Source organism: Pipistrellus kuhlii, unplaced genomic scaffold (genome assembly GCF_014108245.1).
Source record: "Pipistrellus kuhlii isolate mPipKuh1 unplaced genomic scaffold, mPipKuh1.p scaffold_m20_p_22, whole genome shotgun sequence".
Lineage (NCBI taxonomy): Eukaryota > Metazoa > Chordata > Mammalia > Chiroptera > Vespertilionidae > Pipistrellus > Pipistrellus kuhlii.
Genome location: NW_023425521.1, coordinates 9,491,955 through 9,515,544, shown reverse-complemented (window position 1 = coordinate 9,515,544; position 23,590 = coordinate 9,491,955). Strand labels below are relative to the sequence as shown.

Below are 23,590 nucleotides of genomic sequence, written 5' to 3'. Positions count from 1 at the left end.
CCCAAAAGCCCACCCACCAATTTATTGCAAAGTTTACCTTTAAGAAAAAACTATAAATTTAGGGAATAAACTAAACAGCAATGACATTGATTTTAAATATAACAAATCAGAGGAAAATGCCATTTTCTGTGTTTATTTTAAAGCAGGAAGCAAAGATCTTGATCTCATTTTGCTCAAAGTAAGAAGTGAGAATTGAAACCCACCAGAAATATTATAATTTTAAGCACTTTCATGTATATAAATACAATGTGTTTTTTAAAAATATATTTTATTGATTTTTTTACAGAGGAAGGAATAAGGATAGCGAGCCAGAAACATCGATGTGAGAGAAACATCGATTCAGCTGCCTCCTGCACACTCCCCACTGGGGATGTGCCCACAACCAAGGCACATGCCTTTGACTGGAATTGAACCTGGGACCCTTCAGTCCGCAGGCCGAGCTCTATTGACTGAGCCAAAATGGCCAGGGCTATAAACACAATGTTTTAAAATGATCCTTCATGCATCCTAGAATTTATATGTGTGTGTGTGTGTGTGTGTGTATACTGAAACACCTCATATTTTCCAGGTCTTAATTTATATTATATAGTTTCTGCTTTGGGATTCTATTCATTTCTTTTCTTATCCATGAAGCTGTTTTGGTTAATGCTATACTTAAAATACAACTCATGCTTCAGGACAAAAGAAAGGCTGCATTATTCCTGAAACATATGATTCTATCTTATTTCTTGTTATCAATTTTAACATCCCTTTGGCTTTGAAAAATATTTTTTTCTGAATAATTTGTATTACATTCCAAAAATTAAGCAAGGAAAAATATAAAGAAGAGGAAACAGAGAGCCCCTTCCCCTACAGCCACTTCTATAAACCTACCTATTTCACATAATGATTCAAAGGGGGACCAGAGGAAAGGATTTAAACTAAGGCTCTTTTGGTAACATTCTGATCCTTTGGCAAGCCGATCTGTTTTGCTGTAAAGGCAAACAAATCAATTAGACACACTATAAAACCTAAGACATATAAGGAAATTTTTGGTACAGAAACTAGTTAAGTTTTACAAAATTTCTGAGAATACTCTTCTTGATGCTTCCCTAAATCACCACTTTCCCCTTCTTACCATCCTCCAATCTCTATTACTTAGGACAATTCAAGTCAAAAGTCATTGAAAATAAACAGAACATAAATTAAAAGGAATGCTAATAAAATAAACAAACTATTGATATTATTGCCATCTTGAATATTATGTTTTTTATGTACTGTCAGATACTAGAATTACTAAAGGAGATATAAAAAACAACCAAATGTTTCAGTCTCCTTTTCTTAATTTTTAATATAATATCCTATTGGTAATTTTGAAATTTTATCACATTAATTTTTACTGTTATGATAAAAACTTAGGAACTTCTGTTTACTGCTTATCTCCTCTACTCTATTATAAATCTCTGAGGGTTAAGACTGTGAGTTATTTATCTTTATATCCCCAGTGCCAAGTACTGTGTCTAGCCGTAATGAGGATGAATCTCAAAGTTTCTTGAATAGTGATAAGACAAATTATAGTTGCATGAACCAAATTAATAACTCTAAGTCCTTTTATTGAGATAAATGAAGATATTAATATTTTATCTTTTCTTACTCCCATTTTCAAGAGTAGTGTCATCTGATTATGAGCCCCTAACTCAAATAATTTATTCTATTCAAAAAGACATTTTCAAAACTACTATTAAACTAGCCTCAATTTACCTTAAAACAGATACTATCCTAACTTTTAGATAAACAATCCTCATCCATTTCTCCCATGATATGCAACAGATGACATTTATACTAGTGATACAATCATGTGGTCAGTTGAATAATTCCTGTTACCTCATTACATCTTGACCCCTGTTCTTCAGCTCAAAGAGTATTTCAGAATAAAAATAGGTGAAAAAAATATTATTATGGTGATGACATTGAAGTCAATCTCTCTTGCTTTTAAAAGACTGAATTTAAATAAATATAAGTTTATTTACTTTATTACTGAAACTTGCCTTCAAAACTACTATGGAGCAGCAGTGATATTTAATATTAGAGAAAAAACTCCACCCTTCTTTTTCCTCAGTGGATTACATGAAGATACTCTCCTCAACCAGGTAAAAACCCATACGCTCATTCAATTAGTAGGTAGTGTGTTGCTGTAGCTATTATCATTAAGGACAGTCAATATGAGATCAGCATCTCTAGTATTTTCCAGGTTTAACAAGGTCATGGAACTAGAAGGCTGTACTACTACTCAGTCAAGTGCTATTTGATAAACACAGAATAGCATAGGTTTTTAAAATCTCAAAGCATTCTAGTATTGGAAATAATTTTCTGATAATTTGAATGATTCTTACCAATATATATGTCCCAATAATGAGAGAGTAAAGCAAGCAGAATCACCAAACTCAGTAACAATATCATCATGGCTTTTCTGTTTATTAAACACTCCACCAGATAAGATCTGTTCCCCTTCAGCAAGCCTTTAAAAACACAAATTTACAGACTTTAAAAAGTAAAAAAAAAAACCATGACTGTAAATACATTCTTCACGACCAATGTACCACTTAATATAAAGATAGGTAAAATAAAAAGTTCATGAACCTTTAAAATACCAATAAACTTGTATTTAGAATTATTCGGGAGACTGGGAATTTATGATCTTAAAATTCCAGTCTTGCCTTTAAAAACAACAAAAAAAATTTACTCTGTATATATACATCTGGCCTAAACAACATATACAATACTCATGTCAAAAGAAATAGACTATTATTCTAGGGGCAAAATATGAATGGTTTTTCATTAACATGCATGGTGATCCTTCTTAGTTTATAATTCCTTGAAATATAAATTTGCAAGAAAATTAAATAAGACTAACATTTTAATTTAAAATTACATACTTACAAACCTCAGTCATTTTTAGGTTTATAAATGAAACCTGAATAGCACTTTATCTGTTTTTATTTGTCAATTATGCTTTCTTTTTTCTCCTTTTAAAAAATATATTTTATTGACTTTTTATTGAAAAGAAGGGAGAAGGATAGAGTTAGAAACGTCGATGAGAGAGAAACATCAATCAGCTGCCTCCTGCACACCTCCAAATCGGGGATGTGCCCGCAACCAAGGTACATGCCCTTGACTGAAATCGGACCTGGGACCCTTCAATCCGCAGGCCTACACTCTATCCACTGAGCCAAACCCGTTAGGGCATCAATTATGCTTTCTTGACATTGAAAATCATAAGTGTTTACCAAAGGATAAATTTTGGCCCAATTTCATTATATACTTTAAGCATATCAGAGTTTATAATGGTTTGTATTTTAAAGGTTTTTTCCCCCAAATGATGTAGAAAACTCTCGAGTTTACATATAAAAGGTAAATATCTAATTTTTTTTTTTACTGTCAGTGAGATTAAAAAAAACAAACTATAATGATTTGTAAATGGGGTAAGAATTAGCTTAAGATATTAGCAAATTAAATAAACTGATTTTTAAGAATTTAACATTAGCTCTGGCCAGTTTGGCTCAGCCATTAGTGTTGGCCCTCTGACCGAAGGATCACAGGTTTGTTTCTGGCCCAGGGCACCTACTAGGGACACATGCAGGAGGCAACCAATTGATGTTGTCTCTTCTCTAAAAAAATCAATGAAAAAGATATTCTTTGATGAGGATTTAAAATAAAAAAATAAAAAAGAATTTAACATTAGAATCCTTAGAGTAAAAATAATTCAATAACAAATATTTCAGAAATGTTACACATATTGTAGCTAGCTTTAATTTAAAAGTCATCAAATAAAATAAACCTGTAAACCTACAAACAAAATATATACACAGGCTTTTATAATTATCTGTCTAGTCACTTTTACATTATTCCATTTCTTACAGTACAGAAAAAGAGTTTAACAGAACACAACTACCTATACCTCCAGCTGCCTCCAAATTCAGAACTGGGACAGCTGGCTTGGTTTAACTGTGCAAAAAAAGCACTCTCTTGAATCTGTTACATTGCATCAAAGAGGTAGGAGTAGTGGTTTGCAAACAGAATGATCTTGAAAGGCAAATAATTACACAACTACTTAGACACAAGGGAGCATTAATTGCAACTGAAGTGGTAAGTAGGTTTTCAGGCTTATGCCAATTGGCCTAACAATGAAAGCAAAGGAAATGAAATAACACTTGGGAATTTTAGAAAAAGATATTGGTTATAACTTAAGTTTCTTCCAAGTTAAATTCTATTATTTATTACAATAACAATGAAATCTTTCCATAACAAAAATAATGAAACAGAATATTGTATAAACATTTCAAGCTACTGAAATGACAAATCACTACTACCCAAAAAGAGGGGACAAAGTGAGTCAGAGTTTAAACCATTAAGAGAATTTTATCCCAAATTCTACATTGTAAGTAAAAATGAAATTAGAACACATTCTTAAAAACTTACTTGCTGAGATCAACACAACATTTTGCAAGCAGGTATTTACATTGTGGTGTAGTACAACTGTGTCCTTTCAAGAGTCTATATGCTTTATATGCCTTTCCTGAGCGATAATAACAGGTTGCCAGTAAAAACAAAGCTTCTTCTGAGTGTACTAAAAATACATATAGGAAAAAAAAGAGCTAGGTTGAATGGCAATCATTATTCATCTGGCAATAAACAAGTTTGTCAACAAAAAAATTAGGTATGTTACTTAATGTAAAACAATCATTTATTTCAATTAAGGAGAAATATTTTACTGATAGAAAAAAGTTAGTTCCCCAAGGTCACTATTCATAAGAGAAATGCAAAAACCAGGATTAAGTATCACCTCACACCTGTCAGAATGGCTATCATCAATAAATCAATAAGCAAGTATTGGCAAGGATGTGGAAAAGAGGGGACCCTCTCTAGGTGCGATCACTATGGAAAACAGTATAAACACTCTTCAAAAAATTAAAAATGAAACTGCCTTATGACCCAGCAATTTCACTGTAGGTATATATCTGAAGAAACCCAAAACACTAATATGAAAGAATTTATGCACTCCTGTGTTCATTGCAGGGTTGTTTATAACAGTCAAGATATCAAAGCAATCCAAGTGCCCATCACAGATGAGTGGTACATATATACAATGGAACATTACTCTGCCATAAAAAAAAGAATCCTACCATTTCGACAGTATGTATGGACCTAGAAAATATTATGTTAAGTGATATAAGTCAGGCCGAAACCGGTTTGGCTCAATGGATAGAGCGTCGGCCTACGGACTGGAAGGTCCCGGGTTCCATTCCGGTCAAGGGCATGTACCTTGGTTGCGGCACATCCCCAGTAGGGGGTGTGCAAGAGGCAGCTGATCGATGATTCTCACTCATCGATGTTTCTAACTCTCTATCCCCCTCTCTTCTTCTCTGTAAAAAAATCAATAAAAAAAATATATATTTTTAAAAAGTGATATGTCAGACAAATACCATATGATTTCACTTATATGTAGAATCTAAGGAACAAAATAAATGAATAAACAAAATGGACTCAAATATACAGAGAATAGACTGGTTGCCAGAGATGAGGGGTTTAGGGGGTGGATGAAAAATATTAAGGGATTAAGATGTACAAATTGGCCGAAACCAGTTTGGCTCAGTGGATAGAGCGAGGGCCTGCGACTGAAGGGTCCCGGGTTCGATTCTGGTCAAGGGCATGTACATTGGTTGTGGGCACATCCCCAGTAGGGGTTATGCAAGAAGCAGCTGATAGTTGTTTCTCTCTCATCTATGTTTCTAACTCTCTATCCCTCTCCCTTACTCTCTGTAAAAACTGAATAAAATATATTAAAAAAAAAGATGTACAAATTGGTAGTTACAAAATAGTCACGGGAATGTAAAGTATAGCATAGGGAGTATAGTAAAAAATATTACAATAACTATGATTGATGTCAAGGGAATACTAGAACACTTTGTAAGGTATAGGATTAATTAACCACTATCACGTACACCTGAAACTAATACAAAAATAATACTGAATATAAACTGTAATTGAAAAATTAAAAAATAGTCATATTGCAAATAAACACAAATAATATTGAATAAATTAAGTAATAATACTATGATAAATTCCTTAAAATTTTTAAACTACCAAGAACTATATATTCATTGTAGTTATAGAATTCAGAGTATATAATCCAAGGAAATGACTTTAAAGAAAAAAAAAACTATACATAATTTTATTAACATCTTAGAAAGAGAATTACAATAATGACAGAAACAAAATATACATTACTAGATGTTTATTGGACATTTATTACTATGCAATAAGGCTGTACCAAGTGCTTTAAATACATTATTTTATTTTACTCTTCAATTTTGTTGTTTATTTTTTACATTTTTTTTAAATTTAATTCTTCAATTTTATGAGACAATTATCTTTAGTTTATAGCTGAGAAATCTGTAATACTCAGACATTAAGTAACTTGCCCTAGGTATACAACTGCAAATTTAAGTGACAGAGTTAGGGTTTTCACTGAAGCCATAGACTCTAATCCAAGCTCTTGGCCACAAAATAAAGTCTCTGGGGGAAAAAATACTTAAAGATTGTAAAAGATTAAATAAATCATAGTGTAAAATCTGAAGCAACTCTATAGTTATTAAAAGTAACATATACATGAGCTGCACAGATACAGGGAAAAGTTTTTATGAACTACTATCAATTGTAAAGAAAAAGCAAAAGCAAAAGCGATACTCAGAATTTATAACAGTCATAAAAAGGGATGGTGTTCATATATTTTATTTATTAGTGATTTTACAGAAATAAATACAATACAAACCTTCTGCATATAGTCGTTCTGCAAGGAAAACTGCATCTCGGTAAGCATAATGGTTTAGTGCTTGCCATATAGCAGCCTGCAAGAGGAAGAACAGAACAAAAATACATAAACACAGAGTTTCAAGAAAACTTCTAGCTCAGAGCCTTGCATGTAATCCCAAATCAACATCTCTAATTTAAGTGATAAAACTTCAATGTCCAAAGTGCAAACTCCAAAGTGTGTTAGATAAAGCTCTTCGCAGATGGCTCCAAACATACCTGAATTCACTCACTGGATTTTCCATGGATTTTTAGGCCTCTGTGTCTTTTCCTGCACTAGGGAATGTGGTCTTGCTCATTCCTAAAGATCCAGCTTAAATAACATCTACTTCATAAAGCTGATCTTTTTTAATATATTTTTTTTATTGAGTTTTTACAGGGAGGAAGAGAGAGGGACAGAAAGCTAGAATCATCAATGAGAGAGAAACATCGATCAGTTGCCTCTTGCACACCCCCTTACTGGGGATGTGACTGCAACCAAGGCACATGCCCTTGACCGGAATTGAACCTGGGACCCTTCAGTCTGCCGGCCCATGCTCTATCCACTGAACCAAACCAGTTTTGGCTAGAGATCTTTTTTTTTTTTTTTTTTTTTTTTTTGTAAATATACCTCTCCTAGTATGAGCACTCATATTATATTAGTTATTCATTTGCAGGTCTGCCTACCACACTAAACTAGATTGCTCTAAATTTAAAGCAGTGGTTTCCGACAATTTTTCATAATACACATAAGGGAGATGGTCAAATATATGCTATCTTCCAAAAAAACTTCCCATTTGAATACCTTTAATGCTACCCTGTTCTCAGCCACTCAAGGCAATGTTTTTACTGATTCCATCACGACTTACCACGAATGATAAAGCAACTGGATGGGGATGGGGTGTCTTTTTTTTAACTTTTCTGAACTGGAAGGCTCTAGTACTCACTCATTCAGTAAATATTTACTGAGTGCCCACTATGTGCCAAGCACTTTCTAGAGTCTGGGAGTACGATAATTAACAGTTTCTGTTCTCATGAAGTACATTTTAGTGTTATTCCTATAAACTATTGTAGTAGATCAGTGGCTATCAACTCTACCTCAAATCCACTGAATCACAACCCCTGGATGTTGGGATTGAGTTTAGATAGACTTATTTTTAAACCTTTTTAAACCTCTTGCACACCCGCTACCGGGGATGTGCCCGCAGGTAAGCATTCAGGGTTCAGAACCATTCTTCTCCATTTCTAGATAAGTAGTTCTCCCTTCTTTTATAGCACACTCTTTTGAAAACTTATGAAAGCAATAGGTCTCTTCAGAAAAAAAGCACATTCATGTAAATACAGAAAATCTGTATACAGTGTTAGGGGTTCACTGATATCATGGTTCATTAAGAATCACTGATCTAGCCGAAATTGGTTTGGCTCAGTGGATAGAGCGTCGGCCTGCGGACTGAAGGTCCCAGGTTCGATTCCGGTCAAGAGCATATACATTGGTTGCGGGCACATCCCTATTAGGGGGTGTGCAAGAGGTAGCTGATTGATGTTTCTCTCTCATCAATGTTTCTAACTATCCCTCTCTCTTCCTCTCTGTAAAAAATAAATAAAATATATTAAAAAAAAATCACTGATCTAGCTGATGGGAGACAGTATTAGAGCCTAATATATAATAGGTGCTCAATAACTATTTGTGGAATTAAAGTTAGATTAAGTTCCCCCTTATCCATAGAAAATATGTTTGTTTGTTTTTTAAAGACCGTCTTTTTTTAAAAATATATTTTATTTGATTTTTCACAGAGAGGAAGAGAGAGGGATAGAGAGTTAGAAACATCGATGACAGAGAATCATCGATTAGCTGCCTCTTGCACACCCGCTACCGGGGATGTGCCCGCAACCAAGGTACATGCCCTTGACCAGAATCTAACCCAGGACCTTTCAGTCTGCAGGCCAACGCTCTACCCACTGAGTCAAACCGGTCCCGGCTAGAAAATATGTTTTAAGACCTCCCAGCAGATGCTTGAAACAGCAAATAGTACCAAAACCAAAATCTATAGTATATATTGTACATATATATGATAAAAGCTTAATTTATAAATTGACATAGTAAGAAACTAACAACAATAACTAATAATAAAATAGAACAATTGTAACACTAAACTGAATTAAAAATTATGTGAAAGTGGTTTCTCTCTCAAAATATCTTATTGTACTGTACTCACCTTTTCATTTAAAGGAAGCACTTAGTTTCTCTTTGGCTTATCTGAATTGCCTTGCACTATGGGGCCTTATTAAGTAAAATAAGGGTTACTTGAAAGTAAGCATTGCAATACCTTAACAGTCAACCTGATGATGAGAGAGTTAAGAAGTGACTGTTGAGCAGGTAATATATACAGGGTGAATAAAATATAAAGGGATGGTTCACATCCAAGGCAGGATGGAGCAGGAATGTGGAAAGTTTCATCATGCTACTTGGAATAGTGTGCAGCTAAAATATAATAACTTATGATTGTTATTTCTGGAATTTTCTATTTAATGTTTTTGGGCCATGGTAGACCATGGGTAGGAGAGAACTACTGTACTTGAAAGGGGGAAAGATAAGTTACAGACTTAGAAAGATGCTTTCTCTTTGCACATATAGATTACTGTAGTAAAAGCATTTGAGGATCGATCATTGCTGCTGCTAAGACTGGGAGAGGTGTTCCTTATTTGAAAATCAAACTGCTCAAGATTACACCTGTGACTTTGCACGGTACACATGAAATAATGAATGTATTGATGATTCAATTTGGGTACATTATGGATTTAAAAGGTTTTAATGTCCTGATTAGTGAGTCACCATAATTTACAGAATTGTACCTACAGACATATCTAGAGTCTACTCCCTCTTTTCTAGTCCCAGTCCACAACAGACTCTTCTTTCCTTTAAACTCTTAGTTTCCTAAGTGGTTTTCCTGCCTGCAAGCTGTTATGCAATCCATCCTATCTTTTTGTGTTTTTAAAAAAATATATATTTTATTGATTTTTTTACAGAGAGGAAAGGAGGGATAGAGAGCTAGAAACATTGATGAGAGAGAAACATCAATCAGCTGCCTCCTGCACACCCCCTACTGGGGATGTTGCCCGCAACCAATGTACAAGCCCCTGACCGGAATTGAACTTGGGATCTTTCAGTCCGCAGGCTGACGCTCTATCCACTGAGCCAAACCGGTTTTGGCAATCCTGTCTTGAAATATCTTCTTCAAATGTAAATATCACCACTGCTAAATAGAAGACTATAGTGAGAGGTTTGGTTCAAATACACTTTCCACAACTTATTAGTTCTATGGCTTGGGCAAGTAATTTCATGTCTCATATGTCTTAGTTTATTCGTTCAAAATATAAGACTTCAGTAAAATACATAATAGTTCTGAGCACATACCTAATAAAAACTCAATAAATTTTAACTGCTGCCATCCTCATTATGATCATCATGTCTTCCTCTTTTATCAAAACTTTCTAATGCTTTCTCTTGGATAGCTCCACAAAATTTACAAAATAAATATCTACAGAATAAAGCACAAACTCCTTAGTAAACTATTCAAATCCCATCTTTAACCTTCATTTTTCAGGTGTTTTCATATCTCACCAAAGCTGCCTATGGTCTACAACAAAATGCCTCTATAGCTCCCTAAACATCCAATGTGTTTTAATATTTTTTGCCAACACTGTTGCCTCTGTTAGGGCTGTCCTTTAACTTCTATCTCCTGAAATCTTAGTTATCCTTCTTTCAAAATTCAGTTTACACATTCCTCTGCCTTTTGCAAAGCCCTCACTGATCTATCCAATGCAATGCTGATTACTCTCTATGGGGTTCTAGAGTTTGTTTATGCTTTTTTTAAAAAAAAATCAGGTTACTTATTAGATTTAGTTATATTATTTGGTTAACTAGGTTGTAATTTCTTGAAGACAAAAACCAGATTCGATTTTTCTATCCCTTGGCTTTGCCTGTGCCCTCTCGCAATTCGGGACCTCTTGGGGAGTGTTGGGTAGCTGGTTTTGGCCGGATCTCCACAGGCCTGATCCAGACAGGATGGAACCTGATCCTGTGTGTTGGGCATCTGTCCCCTAGTGTCAGTGCACATTATAGCGAATGGTCATTCAGTCACTTAAGCTTTTATATATATAGATTCCCTGGTTAACAAGTTATCTATTATATTTGATAACTTCCCTTAAACATAATGAATGTTCAATAAATGTTTGTTGAATGAGTGTTTCGGAATCCTAAATCCATTTTCATTTACTGACCTACAAATTTTTAGAAACCCAATCTGGGTGTAAAACACAAGTTAAGACATTACCACTATAATTAACTTGTAATAATGTGGATAAAATGGAATGTTAATATTGACAATATAAAATACAAAATAACCTCTAGTTGTTTCTTTGTTTTCTTTTTGTTAATCCTCACCTGAGGATATCTTCCCATTGATTTTTAGAGAGAGTGGAAGGTGTGGGGAGTGGCAGAGAGAGAAACATCGATTGGTTGCCTCCCACACCCACCCTGACCAGGGCAGGGATTGAGCCTGGAACCTGTGACCCTTCAGTCCATGGGCTGATGCTCTAAAAGTCTAAACACTGAGAAAACTGGCTAGGGCTGTTTTTTTCTTGAAACAATAAGCAAAACATTGAAAAGCAAAGGAAGCAAGAATCTGGTAAGGAAATATGAGTTGGTCTGACAGGATTGGAATAGGTCAGGTTTGGTGGTAATAAAATATCTTGGTGTGATCTATAAATGTGTGGAAGATATTCAGATTTTTCTGGTTAATAGCAGCCTATATCATATACTTCCCTCCATATTACTCAGATCATTTGCCTTATCATCTTAGTTGATATGCCTATCACTTCTGAAACACATCATTCTTCCAGTCAGTAAACATTAATTGGAGTACCAACTTTGTTTGCTATATGATCCTGATTTCAGTAAAAATGTAACCAACTTGAGAAAACCAAGTTCTGTAGATGGACTGTACAAAGCCTTAATCTTTTGGATTTTCAGAACACTACTGACAATAAGAAATTATGTCCCTATCCAGTTTGGTTCAGTGGTTGGAATGTTGGCCCATAGATTTAAGGGTTGTAGGTTGAGTTCCAGTTGGGGAGGGTGTGGAGGCAACCAATCAATGTCTCTCCCTTACATCGATGTTTCTCTCTGTCTCCACCCACTCCCTTCCTCTCTCTCTCTCTCTCTCTCTCTCTCTCTCTCTCTCTCTCTCTCAAAGAAAAAAAAAAAAAAAGTCAATAGAAAAAAATATCCTTGGGTGAGGATTAACAGATCAACAAAAAAAGGAGCCTGGCCAGTGTGACTCAGTGGTTAAGCATCGGCCCAGGAACCAAGAGGTCACAATTTGATTCCCAGGCAGTGGACATGCCTGGGTTGCAGGCTTGATCCCCAGTGGGGGCATGGGGAGAGGCAGCCAATTGATGACATTTGTCTTTCATCAATGTTTCTATCTCTCTATCCCCCCTCCCCCTTCCTCTCTCTCTAAAAATAAAAGCATATTTAAAGCCTGGCCAGTGTGACTTTTTTAACAGAGAGAGAGAGAAAGAGAGAGAGAGAGAGAGAGAGAGAAAGAGAGGGAGAGAGAACGAGCGAGCGCTCGAGCGAAGTGTGAAAGAGAAACATCAACGTTGCCTCCCATACCTGCCCCCACTGGTGATCTAGCCCCCAACTTGGATGTGTTCCTTGACCAGAAATTGAACCCACAACCTTTTTTTTTTTTTTTTTTTTTTTTTTTTAATCTTTATCTTTAAAGAACAGTCTTGTAATTTTTTCTGGATCATGAAAATAGAATGGGGGGGGGGGGCGGGCAGTCTTACATCCTGATCATATTCCAGGAAAACATGAAAGTTGCGATCTTTATTGAGAACAGGGTGAGAAGAAAGCCACTGGAGAAAGACTTCATGGGAGGATACAGTCTTCTTAAAGACAGCAAGATATTCAGCTTCCAATTCTTGCTTCATCTTGGCAAATTCTTCTTTGGTCATAGACCCTTCACCCTCCCCCAGTTTCTGCATCTTCTCTCGAGGGCCATCAAAGTCAGGCTATGTTGGAGCAGGTGGAATCTTGATTGCGTGCACATCCCCAGTGGGGGGTGTGCAAGAGGCTGGTTGACGTTTCTAACTCTGTCCCTCTCAATTCCTGATAAGCCCAGCATAGTCTGCAGTTTCAGAAAGAGTGTCATGGAGCCATACAGTCTTCATGTTGCCTTATAACAGAAAACTCTGGGCTCTGAAACGTGGGCAGTGTGGTCTTGGTGTGTACTGTAAACTTGACCTTATCTCTTTCACTGAGTGCATCAGGTATGTCAATCTGAAGTGAGGGATCAACATTCAAGTCCACAGATACAGATCTCAGCACCATCTACAAAGTTCCCTCTTCAAAAGATTTAATGGCTCACAGATGACAAAGGGCAGCTATGTGATTGGACAACATGGAAAGCTAGATTCTGAAATTCAGAACCTTAGGCTCTCGGTGGGTTCTTCGAGGGCAGTGACCAAGTCATTGCTTGATGGACATATTCTAATCGTCTGATTCATTGGAGGTCTTCTCTGATAATAGGAAAGAAAGTTTTCTTCAAAGTTTGGACTGTGCTATGTTGACTGGGAAGGCCTGAGGGCACTGCAGCCTGTGAGAAGGCACCTGTAAGGATCGAACCCACAACCTTTTGATGTACCAGATGACACTCCAACAACTGAGCTACTAGTCAGGGCTCCCTGGATTACTTTAATAGTGTTTTATTTGGCCTCTGAATTCTTTTCACTCTATGATCCATTATCTTCCTCTGAGCTTTATACAAATCTGATCTGATCATTTTATCTCTTTGCTAAAATCCTCCAGTGGCTTCTAATTGTCCTTAATGATAAAAACTAAAGCCACCAAACTAGGCAGTGCAAAATAGAACATGCTTCCCTCTACAGATCATTTTGTATCATGTTTTCTTATGCTCTCCATGCTAGTACAATGACCTTCTTTCAGCTCCTCAACCTGTCATAGGTCCTTTTAACACACAATTCACTTTACCTTTCATGCTCTCCTTTCCTCCAAAGTCCAAACCATGGAAATTCTAGTCATTCTTTGGACTTCTTTCTCTGGGAAGGCTTTTTTTGGGATCCCCAGATGAGGTTAGGCATCCATATGACACTCTCTAACAGCACCAAATACCTTTCCTCTGTAACACTTTCTACTGTTGTAATTTACATTTATTTAGGTACTCCATATCTTCACTATAATATAAACTCTAGAAAGGTAGGAACATCTGTTTTTGCTCATTATTATAATCCTACTAGAAGCCCGGTGCACAAAATTCATGCACAGGGGAGGGGGAGTCCCTCAGCCCAGCCTGCACCCTCTCCAAATCTGGGACACATCTCACAATCAGGGACTACTGGCTCTTAACCACTTGCCTGCCTGCCTGATTGCCCCTAACCACTCTGCCTGCCAGCCTGATAGCCCCCTAACCGCTCCCCTGCCGGCCTGATTGATGCCTAGCTGCTCCCCTGCCAGCATGATCATCCCCAACTGCCCTCCCTGGCTGGCCTGATTGCCCCCAACTACCTTCCCCTGTGGGGCTAAAGGGATTGGGTACTGCCATCTTGTGGCCGGATGCCAACATACTGTGAGGGCGTGGCAGTCAATTAGCATATTCCCTCTTTATTAGATAGGATTATTGGTTATGTACTATTTTTTAAAAAAAAAATTTTAGAGAGGAAGAGAAAGGGCTAGAGCTAGAAAAATCAATGAAAGAAAAATCATTGACCGATTGCCTCATGCACAACCTACACTGGGGATTGAGCTTGCAACCTGGGCATGTGCCCCGACCAGGAATCAAGCTGTGACTGGTTCATAATCTGATGCTCCACCACTGAGCTACACTGGTTAGGCTCCTATGAACTCTTAAAACAGGTGCTTAACTAAATGTACGCTGAATTAATAAACAAATGATCTTTGACTTCCGGTAATCTTCCCATTGTTAATGTTTTATGTTAGTCTTAGCCTTAAGTTACTCTATTATTCTTGTATATCCAACTGTTAAGGTTTTCTGGAAATCTCTATTAGAAGAAACTTTGTGGCACACAAAATTATTTTCTAATGCAAATAATCACTACCTAATTACTCCTTTATAAAATACTAGAGGCCTGTTGCACGAAGAGATCGTGCAGTAGGTCTTCCTTCCCTTGGCTTCTAGCACCTGGGACCCAGGCTTTCCCTCCAGCCAGAGTCTGCCTTCTTCGTCTATGCTGCAGGCTCCAGCCAAAGTCTGCCGCCTTCATCTTTGATGCAGACTGGCTGAAGTCTGCCATCTTTGCTGAAGATTCAGGCCAGAGTCTGCTATCTTCATTTTCGCTGCTTCGCTGCAAACTCTGGCCAGAGTCTGCTGTCTTCGTCTTCGCTACAGACTCCTACCAGAGCCTGCCATCTTCATCTTCACTGCAGACTCTGGAGTCTGTAGTTTTCATCTTCGCTGTGGCCAGAGTGCCACTCCTATAGATCCTTCCCCCGCCTCCCCTCTCATAGCAGGCCTCCAGCCATGCCCGGCCACTCCCAGCCTGGAGCAGCTGGGAGGCCACCATCTTTCTCCTCATTTGCATATTCCCTCCTGATTGGCTGGTGGGCATAGCAGAGTGATGGTTAATCTGCCTGTTTCTCTTTTATTAGTGTAGATGGGGAATTCTTTTTTTTTTTTTTTTAATATATTTTATTGATTTTTTACAGAGAGGAAGGGAGAGAGATAGAGAGCTAGAAATGTCGATGAGAGAGAAACATCGACCAGCTACCTCTTGCACACCCCCTACCGGGGATGTGCCCGCAACCAATGTACATGCTCTTGACCGGAATCGAATCTGGGACCTTTCAGTTTGCAGACCAACGCTCTATCCACTGAGCCAAACCGGTTTTGGCTAGAAGGGGAATTCTTAAGTACTTATTAAATTTTGTTGTAAATGAAAGAATATGGTGAGTAGAAAGAATATGCCTAGGATTTTATGTTGGAGACTTTTGTTTAAAGTTATGTGCTAGTACTTTTGGCAGTGTGACTTTGGAGGAATTATTTAACTTTTCTCAGCCTCATTTCCTCATCTGAAACATGGAATTCTATTTCTTGGACTTGCATGGGTTAAGTAAAATGATACATAGTGTTCCTAGTATACTAACTGGCACACATTAGACACTTAAAAACCGTTTTCTTTCCATCTCTTAATATAAATAAATTCAAATATATAATTTATATTTTTTATTATATAACATCTCCCAGCTTATTTGCCACAATTATTTTGTGACACAAAAGACACAAATGATTTGCCAGTAAGCTTAGTACTACTGATCACCTGGAAAATTTGACACATATTTACTATGGCCATAAAGTTCTAGAACTTTGAGTTGTCTTCATTTAAAAATTAAAGAATAAAAGAGAATTAAAGTACCACATTCAAGAGTTCTATCCATTTCTGATTTTAAAATCAAGCTTTTCTCAGAACAATATTTCTTCATCACCAATTCTTAAGAGGGTCAAAAAGGGATAGTGAAGACAGTCAACTAAAGCTCCCATATATTCCAGTAGTAAAACCTGCCACTTAAGAAAACTCCATATACAGCTTCCATTACCACTCTGTTCAAGCACCTCTCAGTTCCTGAGTGATGGTCTCTCTCTCTCTCTCCCTCTCTCTCTCTCTCTCTTTTTAAAAATATATTTTATTGATTCTTTACAGATAGGAAGGGAGAGGGATAGTGAGTTAGAAACATTGATGACAAAGAATCATCAATCAGCTGCCTCTTGCACACCTCCTACTGGGCATGTGCCCGCAACCAAGGTACATGCCCTTGACCTGAATCAAACCTGGGACCTTTCAGTCCCCAGGCCAATGCTCTATCCACTGAGCCAAACCGGTTTCGGCATGATGGTGTATCTTTTGAAGAATAGACTATTCTTTAAGACACTACAAATTGGGAGGAGGCCTAAGATTACCCTCCTAGTTAGTTACTCATCTATTTCTGCCCAACTGGTATGGATCTGCCCCTAAAAGAATATCAATCAGTATATCACTTCAAATTAAAGCCATATGGATAAAGTGCTGCTAAAAGTTATAAAGTCCCAAAAGAACCCTCTCACCCCCAAAATTTAAAAGATAAATTCTCCTGATTAAATTAATAGGTCAGTCCTAGGTTGCATCAATTTAAAAGACAAATCAACAGCATAAAAGTTAAACAGCAAAGTTTCTTTCTTGCTTGCTCCTCTTAAACATGACTTATTTAAAAAATAAATCTTTGTAAGCTATACAACTAATTCAGACTTAAAAGTGACTACATAAATCACTGTGAATTTTCCTATTATACATTACAATCTAATTTCTGCAATTCTACCTTAGTTTAGATCTACATCAGAGGATCTTAATCTGGGCAATTTTGTCCCTCAAGGGACATACAGCAATGTGTGGGGGGCATTTTTGATTGTCACAAATGGAGGGAGCATCTACTGAATAAGGCAGGCCAGGGATGCTGGAAAACACTACAATCACAGGATAGTTTCCCCCCAGTAAAGAATTAGTTTGGCTCAAACATCAATAATGCCAAGATTGAGTGTATATTGCCATGTAACTGAATATTTCTACCAGCTGGTATGTCTTCCTAACTCTTTCTTATCACTCCTTCCCAAACTTACTAGATTGATCTTCTCAAAACAGTGCTTTCATTACAAAACTAGAGGCCCGGTGCATGAAATTTGTGCACGGGTAGGGTTCTTAGGCCTGGCTGGTGATCAAGGTCAATTGGGGCTCTCTGGCTGCTGGCCAGGCCCTTCTTTCCCCCTGTTGCCAGCTGTGTGGCCTTCCTTCCCCTGGCTGCTTGCTACCAGCTGGGGCCTTTCCTTTGTTCATGCCGCCCCCTGGTGGTCAGCACACATCATAGTGAGCGGCTGAACTCTCAAGGGGACAATTTGCATATTAGCCTTTTAATAAATGACTTCTGTTAAAAAATCTTCAATGGCTATTTATTACAATACATTAAATCTAAACTAAGCCGAAATTGGTTTGGCTCAGTGGATAGAGCATCGGCCTACGGACTGGAAGGTCCCAGGTTCGATTCCGGTCAAGGGCATGTATCTTGGTTGCAGGCACATCCCCAGTGGGGGGTGTGAAGGAGGCAGCAGATTGATGTTTCTCATCATTGATGTTTCTAACTTTCTATCCCTCTCCTTTCTTTCTTTCTTTTTTTTTTTTAATCTAAACTCCTTAGCCTAGATTTTAAGTTCCCTATAACCTGATACAATCTGGCTAGTAAAACTTACCTCTTGCTACTCTCAATTTCCATTCTAGCCAAGGCTAGAATATTCTACTGTTCTCTTGTTCCTAAACACCATTCTCAACTCTGGGCTTTTGCTCATGCCATTTCATGCCAAGAATGTTCTTCCTCTTCTCTACCAATTCAAACCCTTCCAATCTTTCTAAAGCTTGAAGTTCTACTCCTCCAAGAAACCTTCCTGTTTTTCTGGTCTGTAAGTTTTTCTTTCTGAATTTCTTTATTATTATCTGTGCAATCAAACACATACTGACTTACAACATTATCCAATTGTTCCTGATAAGCATTTTTATCTTCCTACCAAGACTAGACCCTTCAAAAGATTAGAGGTTGTATCTCCACATTTCTATTGGCTGATTTCACAAATCTCCAACTCAATTTGTACAAGACAGAATTCTTAATTGTCCTCCTTTAAATATTCCTTGTCCACAAAGGATTCTCCATTAATAAATGGCACACCAAAATGAAATTCACACAGCCATCATGACCACTCCCATCCAATCAATAGTTGGTTCGAATTCCAAAATATCTGTTGAATTTATCTACCTCTTTCCTATTCCACTGCTACCATTTTAGTCTCTGTTATCTTCATCCTTAAGACTGTTTTTAGTTCTGCCTCCCTCCTCCCATTACAGTCTTAAAGTAGCCAGAGAGATCTGAACATCTACATAAGATCACATCAACCCTCTGATGAAAATCTTCAATAATTTCCCATTATCCTCGCAATGAAAATGGCATTATTATGCAACTCCAGCCACACTGGCCTTCTTTCAGTTTTTCCAATGCCAAGTTCTGCTGTGTCTTAGGGACTTTGCACATACTGTTTTCTCTTAATGCTCTTCAAATTACTGTTTCTTTCTCAGCCCTCAGATCTCAGTTTCAATGTTATTTGCTCCAAAAAATCTTTTTTGACACTTTGTAAGGTTTTAGAGGTTTGTTTTTAAAAAAATATATTTTATTGATTTTTTACAGAGAGGAAGAGAGAGGGATAGAGTTAGAAACATCAATGAGAGAGAATCATCGATCAGCTGCCTCTTGCACACCCCTATTGGGGATGTGCCCACAACTAAGGTATATGCCCTTGACTGGAATCAAACCCGGGACCTTTCAGTCTGCAGGCTGACGCTCTATCCACTGAGCCAAACCAGTTTAGGCTAGAGTTTTTTTATATTCTTCTGTGCTTGGCACACAGCAGGTACATAACATTCTCTCAAATTTGATTTTTCATTGAGGCTGCTTCTTAACTTTTTGTCATTTTGCATTACCTCTTTTGGTGGTCCAATTACAAATCTAATACCTGGGCTTGAGTCAGGAATCTTCTATTATTAGGTGTCTCTCCTAACATCGTATTTTTAAAAAATATATATATTTTATTGATTTTGTACAGAGAGGAAGGAGAGAGATAGAGAGTTAGAAACATTGATGAGAGAGAGTCATCGATCAGCTGCCTCCTGCACACCCCGTACTGGGGATATGCTCGCAACCAAGGTACATGCCCTTGACCGGAATCGAACCCGGGACCCTTTAGTCCCCAAGCCGACGCTCTATCCATTGAGCCAAACCGGTTTCGGCCTAACATTGTATTTTTAATGTCCTTCTTATGACAATTTGTAATTATTACTTTGTGACTATTTGTCTAATTCATTCTCTCTTAACAGATTATAAACATAAGGAATGCATCAGGACACTAGTCCATAAAGGAATTAAATTATTATGTATTTACAATGACTTCCTCCTCCCCATTCCCCAAAGTTTAATCTCTCAGTCTAGGTACTATGTGGCGCTCGCTGTCTTCAGGATACTACCGTGTTTCCCCGAAAATAAGACATCCCCTGAAAATAAGACCTAGCGCAACTTTGGGAGAAAAAATTAATATAATAAAAAAAATTAATATAAGACTTATTCTCGGGGAAAGAGGGTATCGGTAGACTAAAAAAGGGGCCACATACTAAACTTGAAGAGCTCAGGGGAGGCCTGCATGGAGGGCCTTACAAACTCAGAATTAAAAGTAACCACATATGCCAAAACGGTTTGGCTCAGTGGATAGAGTCAGCCTGTGGACTGAAAGGTCCCAGGTTCGATTTTGGTCAAGGCCATGTACCTTGGTTGCAGGCACATCCCCAGTAGGGGGTGTGCAAGAGGCAGCTGGTCGATGATGCTCTCTCATCGATGTTTCTAACTCTCTACCTCTCTTCCTTCCTCTCTCTAAAACAATCAATAAAATATATGTATTTTTAAAAATAACTGCATAGGTGCTCGTTTCCACAGCACATATACTAAAATTGGAACACTTACAGAGAAGATTAGCATGGCCCTTGGGCAAGGATGACATGCAAATTCATGAAGCATTTCATATTTTAAAAAAAGAAATTGTATAGGATGGTCTGAACATAATTCCTAACTAAAAGTTGAGTCATGGTGGTTAGTCACATCCTAAGCTTATAGCTTCTTTGACAAAACTCAATCTTTATCTTAATTAAGCCTGTCTATTGTTTTTTTGCAGCTAACATAACATACCCTAGGAATGACAGAGTAATCCACCTTTTTCTCAGGTTATAATTCTCACCAGAACATGAAACAATTGAACCCTCTTATTTTTATCTTGTTCTCCAAATACCATCTCTATGTGCTATAAACATTCACTGTTTACCCTATACCCGCCAATGTAAAAGAAGTATGGGCCTGTTTTCCACTTTACCCAATTTCAAAGATTTCCCCGCTTTGCTTTCTCCTGCCCTCTTCATCTAACACCAATGAATTCCATGCAACCCATGTTACAGCTCCTCCTTTGACATATTAAGAGTATAAAATTAAGTTATAAAACTGCCATTCTCAGAAACATTTTCTCAATTTGTTGAGATTTTTGCTTTCAGAAAATTATCGTCAGTTTGGCTCAAATAAACTAATAAAATTCTCTACAGGTTTAGATGTTTCTTACATCAACATGCCTAAATATAAGATAATCTACTTTCCAAAAGAGAAATCCATAACAAATGTGTTTCGTCTAACCTAAATATAAATTTTTGAATGATCAAATAGTCCGATGCCTATTGATTTATCAATTTAGATACAAATATATACTTTTAAAATCATAAAATATCTTTAGAAATTTCATTCTTTTCTATTCTCACTGAATAGAATAATTTTACCAAAATTGTTCACATATATTATTGACATCAATCAAGCCTTTTGGGGAGGGATGGTGTCATCTAACACCATTTTCCTGAATACACCCCCTTCAACATTATTTGAAATATACAATAGTACTCTGAGTCCATGTTAGTTGCTGTCCCTGTACATCTTATTCCAAGCCAAAAGCCCTCCTTCACTATATAATGACCTCTAAAACGATATTAGGTATATAGTACCCACTTACTAAACTTGCTTATTATTAAGGCGATTTTTAAAAATATATATATTTTATTGATATTTTACAGAGAGGAAGGGAGAGAGATAGAGCTAGAAACATCGATGAGAGAGAAACATCGACCAACTGCCTCTTGCACACCCCCTACTGGGGATGTGCCCGCAACCAATGTACATGCCCTTGACCGGAATCGAACCTGGGACCTTTCAGTCCGCAGACCGATGCTCTATCCACTGAGCCAAACCGGTTTCGGCAGTAAGGTGATTTTTACAAGGCTTTTTTACAACTTCACCCAACTTTTCTGTGAACTGATAAATCTATTAAAATGTCTGTTTTTTAAAATCAATTTCATCAGGTAAATTTTATAAACATCCAAATTAGCACCAACTGAAGTCTCTTAGGCTTGTGTCTTTCCCAAACAGTTATATTAAGAAATGACAGCCCTAGCCAGTTTGGCTCAGTGGATAGTGCTAGTTTGCAGACCAAAGGGTCCTGGGTTTGATTCTGGTCAAGGGCACGTACCTTGGTTGCAGGCCCCTCCCCCGCCCAGGACCTGGACTCAGGTAGGAGGCAACCAAGTGATGTGTTTCTCTCACTTGATGTTTCTGTCTTTCTCTCTCTCTTTCACTTTCTCTAAAAAATCAACAGAAAAATATACTTGGGTGAGGATTAACAAAACAAACAAAAAAAAATACCAATAAATACATATTTTTTAAAAAGACAAAATTTCTGTCTCATAATAGGAGAGATTTTTGTAAAGACTTGGGGACCAAAATTTTGCTACCACCAAATATACCTTTTTGTGATATTGATTTTAAGCTGGTTATTAAGAAACAAAAGACTCAGAACCTTTGACTCCCCTCCCTTACCCACTTAGAGGAATTCAGATAGAAAAAGGAAGGGAGCTTTACTTTATCATCACAATATAAACTAAATGTGGCAGAAACTGAGAAACCTAGCAAAGCCTGTTTGTTGAACTTCCTTCTGTGTCCCATTGTTTCTGTGTGTCCCAGCAAAAATTTATTCCCCACATGTTTGCTCTTTCTTGTTTACCTGTGAATTGCCTACTTTTTCTTTGAAATCCCAGACCCCTGCCCCCTTTGACCAAAATGGTATACACACCTCAACTGTTCAATTCATCTTTGGGTCCCATTCTTGCAGTACCACCCCATGTATACCCAAAATAAATTTTGGACATTTTCTTATTAATCTGTCTCATGCTAATTTGATTATTAGCCCACCTAGAAAAACTTGAAAGGTAGAGAGAGGGAAAAGTTGGTTTTTGGAACCCCAAGGGCAAGTAATACTTTTCTATCAGAAATAATTTGAAGGAGGAGCTATATTTAGGTTCACATGTTTATCAAACTGGCTATTCCACATTAAAACTTTAAAGAAAAAAGTCCTGGCCAGTGTGGTTCAATTGGTTGTCCTGTGCACTGGAGGGTGGAGAGCAGGAGGTAACCCATCGATGCTTCTCTCTCTCTCCTCCATTCTACTCTATTCAACACAAAACAAAACAAAACAAAACAAAACAAAAAACAAAAATCAGCCGAAACCGGTTTGGCTCAGTGGATAGAGCGTCGGCTTGCGGACTGAAGGTCCCAGGTTTGATTCTGGTCGAGGACATATACCTTGGTTGTAGGCACATCCCCAGTAGGGGGTGTGCAGGAGGCAGTTGATCGATGTTTCTCTCTCATCGATGTTTCTAACTCTCTATCCATCTCCCTTCCTCTCTGTAAAAAAAATCAATAAAATATGTTTTAAAAAAATCAATGGAAAAATATCCTCATGTGAGGATTAACAACAACAACAAACCTCTAAGAGTATTACTACCACAAATACTCTAAGGAAAATGAGGAAAACCAAGAGGTACTATCTACTAAAAAGCTACATATTTCTTTTATTCACCATGCTTTTATACAAGTTGAAATTATTAAAGTGGTTATAAGTTAGCAATACAACTAGTTTAACATTTTAGAAGGCTTTTGGGGCCAGAGGAGGCATACTGCATCAGTTCTTAAGACAAAATTACAAGAATATGAAACAAATTAAGCAACTTGAGTGCTCTA

General features: G+C 37.2%; 1 protein-coding gene and 1 non-coding gene across 20 annotated transcripts in view; one reads left to right on the top strand and one right to left on the bottom strand.

Annotated features, from left to right (window-relative positions):
* CDC27 (cell division cycle 27) overlaps nt 1-23,590 on the bottom strand; it is a 51,184-nt gene that overhangs the window by 25,082 nt on the left and 2,512 nt on the right. For 10 of the 19 annotated variants that reach the window (XR_004990282.2, XM_036451028.2, XM_036451025.2 and 7 more), the window contains exons 2-5: nt 6,812-6,887; nt 4,459-4,606; nt 2,373-2,498; nt 874-971 (exon numbers count right to left, since the gene is read on the bottom strand). Coding sequence is in view for 18 of the 19 variants with exons in the window: in XM_036451028.2 (XP_036306921.1) it covers nt 874-971; nt 2,373-2,498; nt 4,459-4,606; nt 6,812-6,887 (448 nt within the window). In the remaining variant the exon portion in view is untranslated. Of the gene's footprint in view, nt 1-873; nt 972-2,372; nt 2,499-4,458; nt 4,635-6,811; nt 6,888-17,221; nt 17,357-23,590 lie in introns of those variants that run through there. The other 9 variants (XM_045586352.1, XM_045586346.1, XM_045586350.1 and 6 more) reach the window with 6 other exon arrangements.
* Nucleotides 20,407-20,514, top strand: LOC118726681. The gene has a single exon (XR_004990362.1). It is a non-coding gene; the product is annotated as a U6 spliceosomal RNA (small nuclear RNA).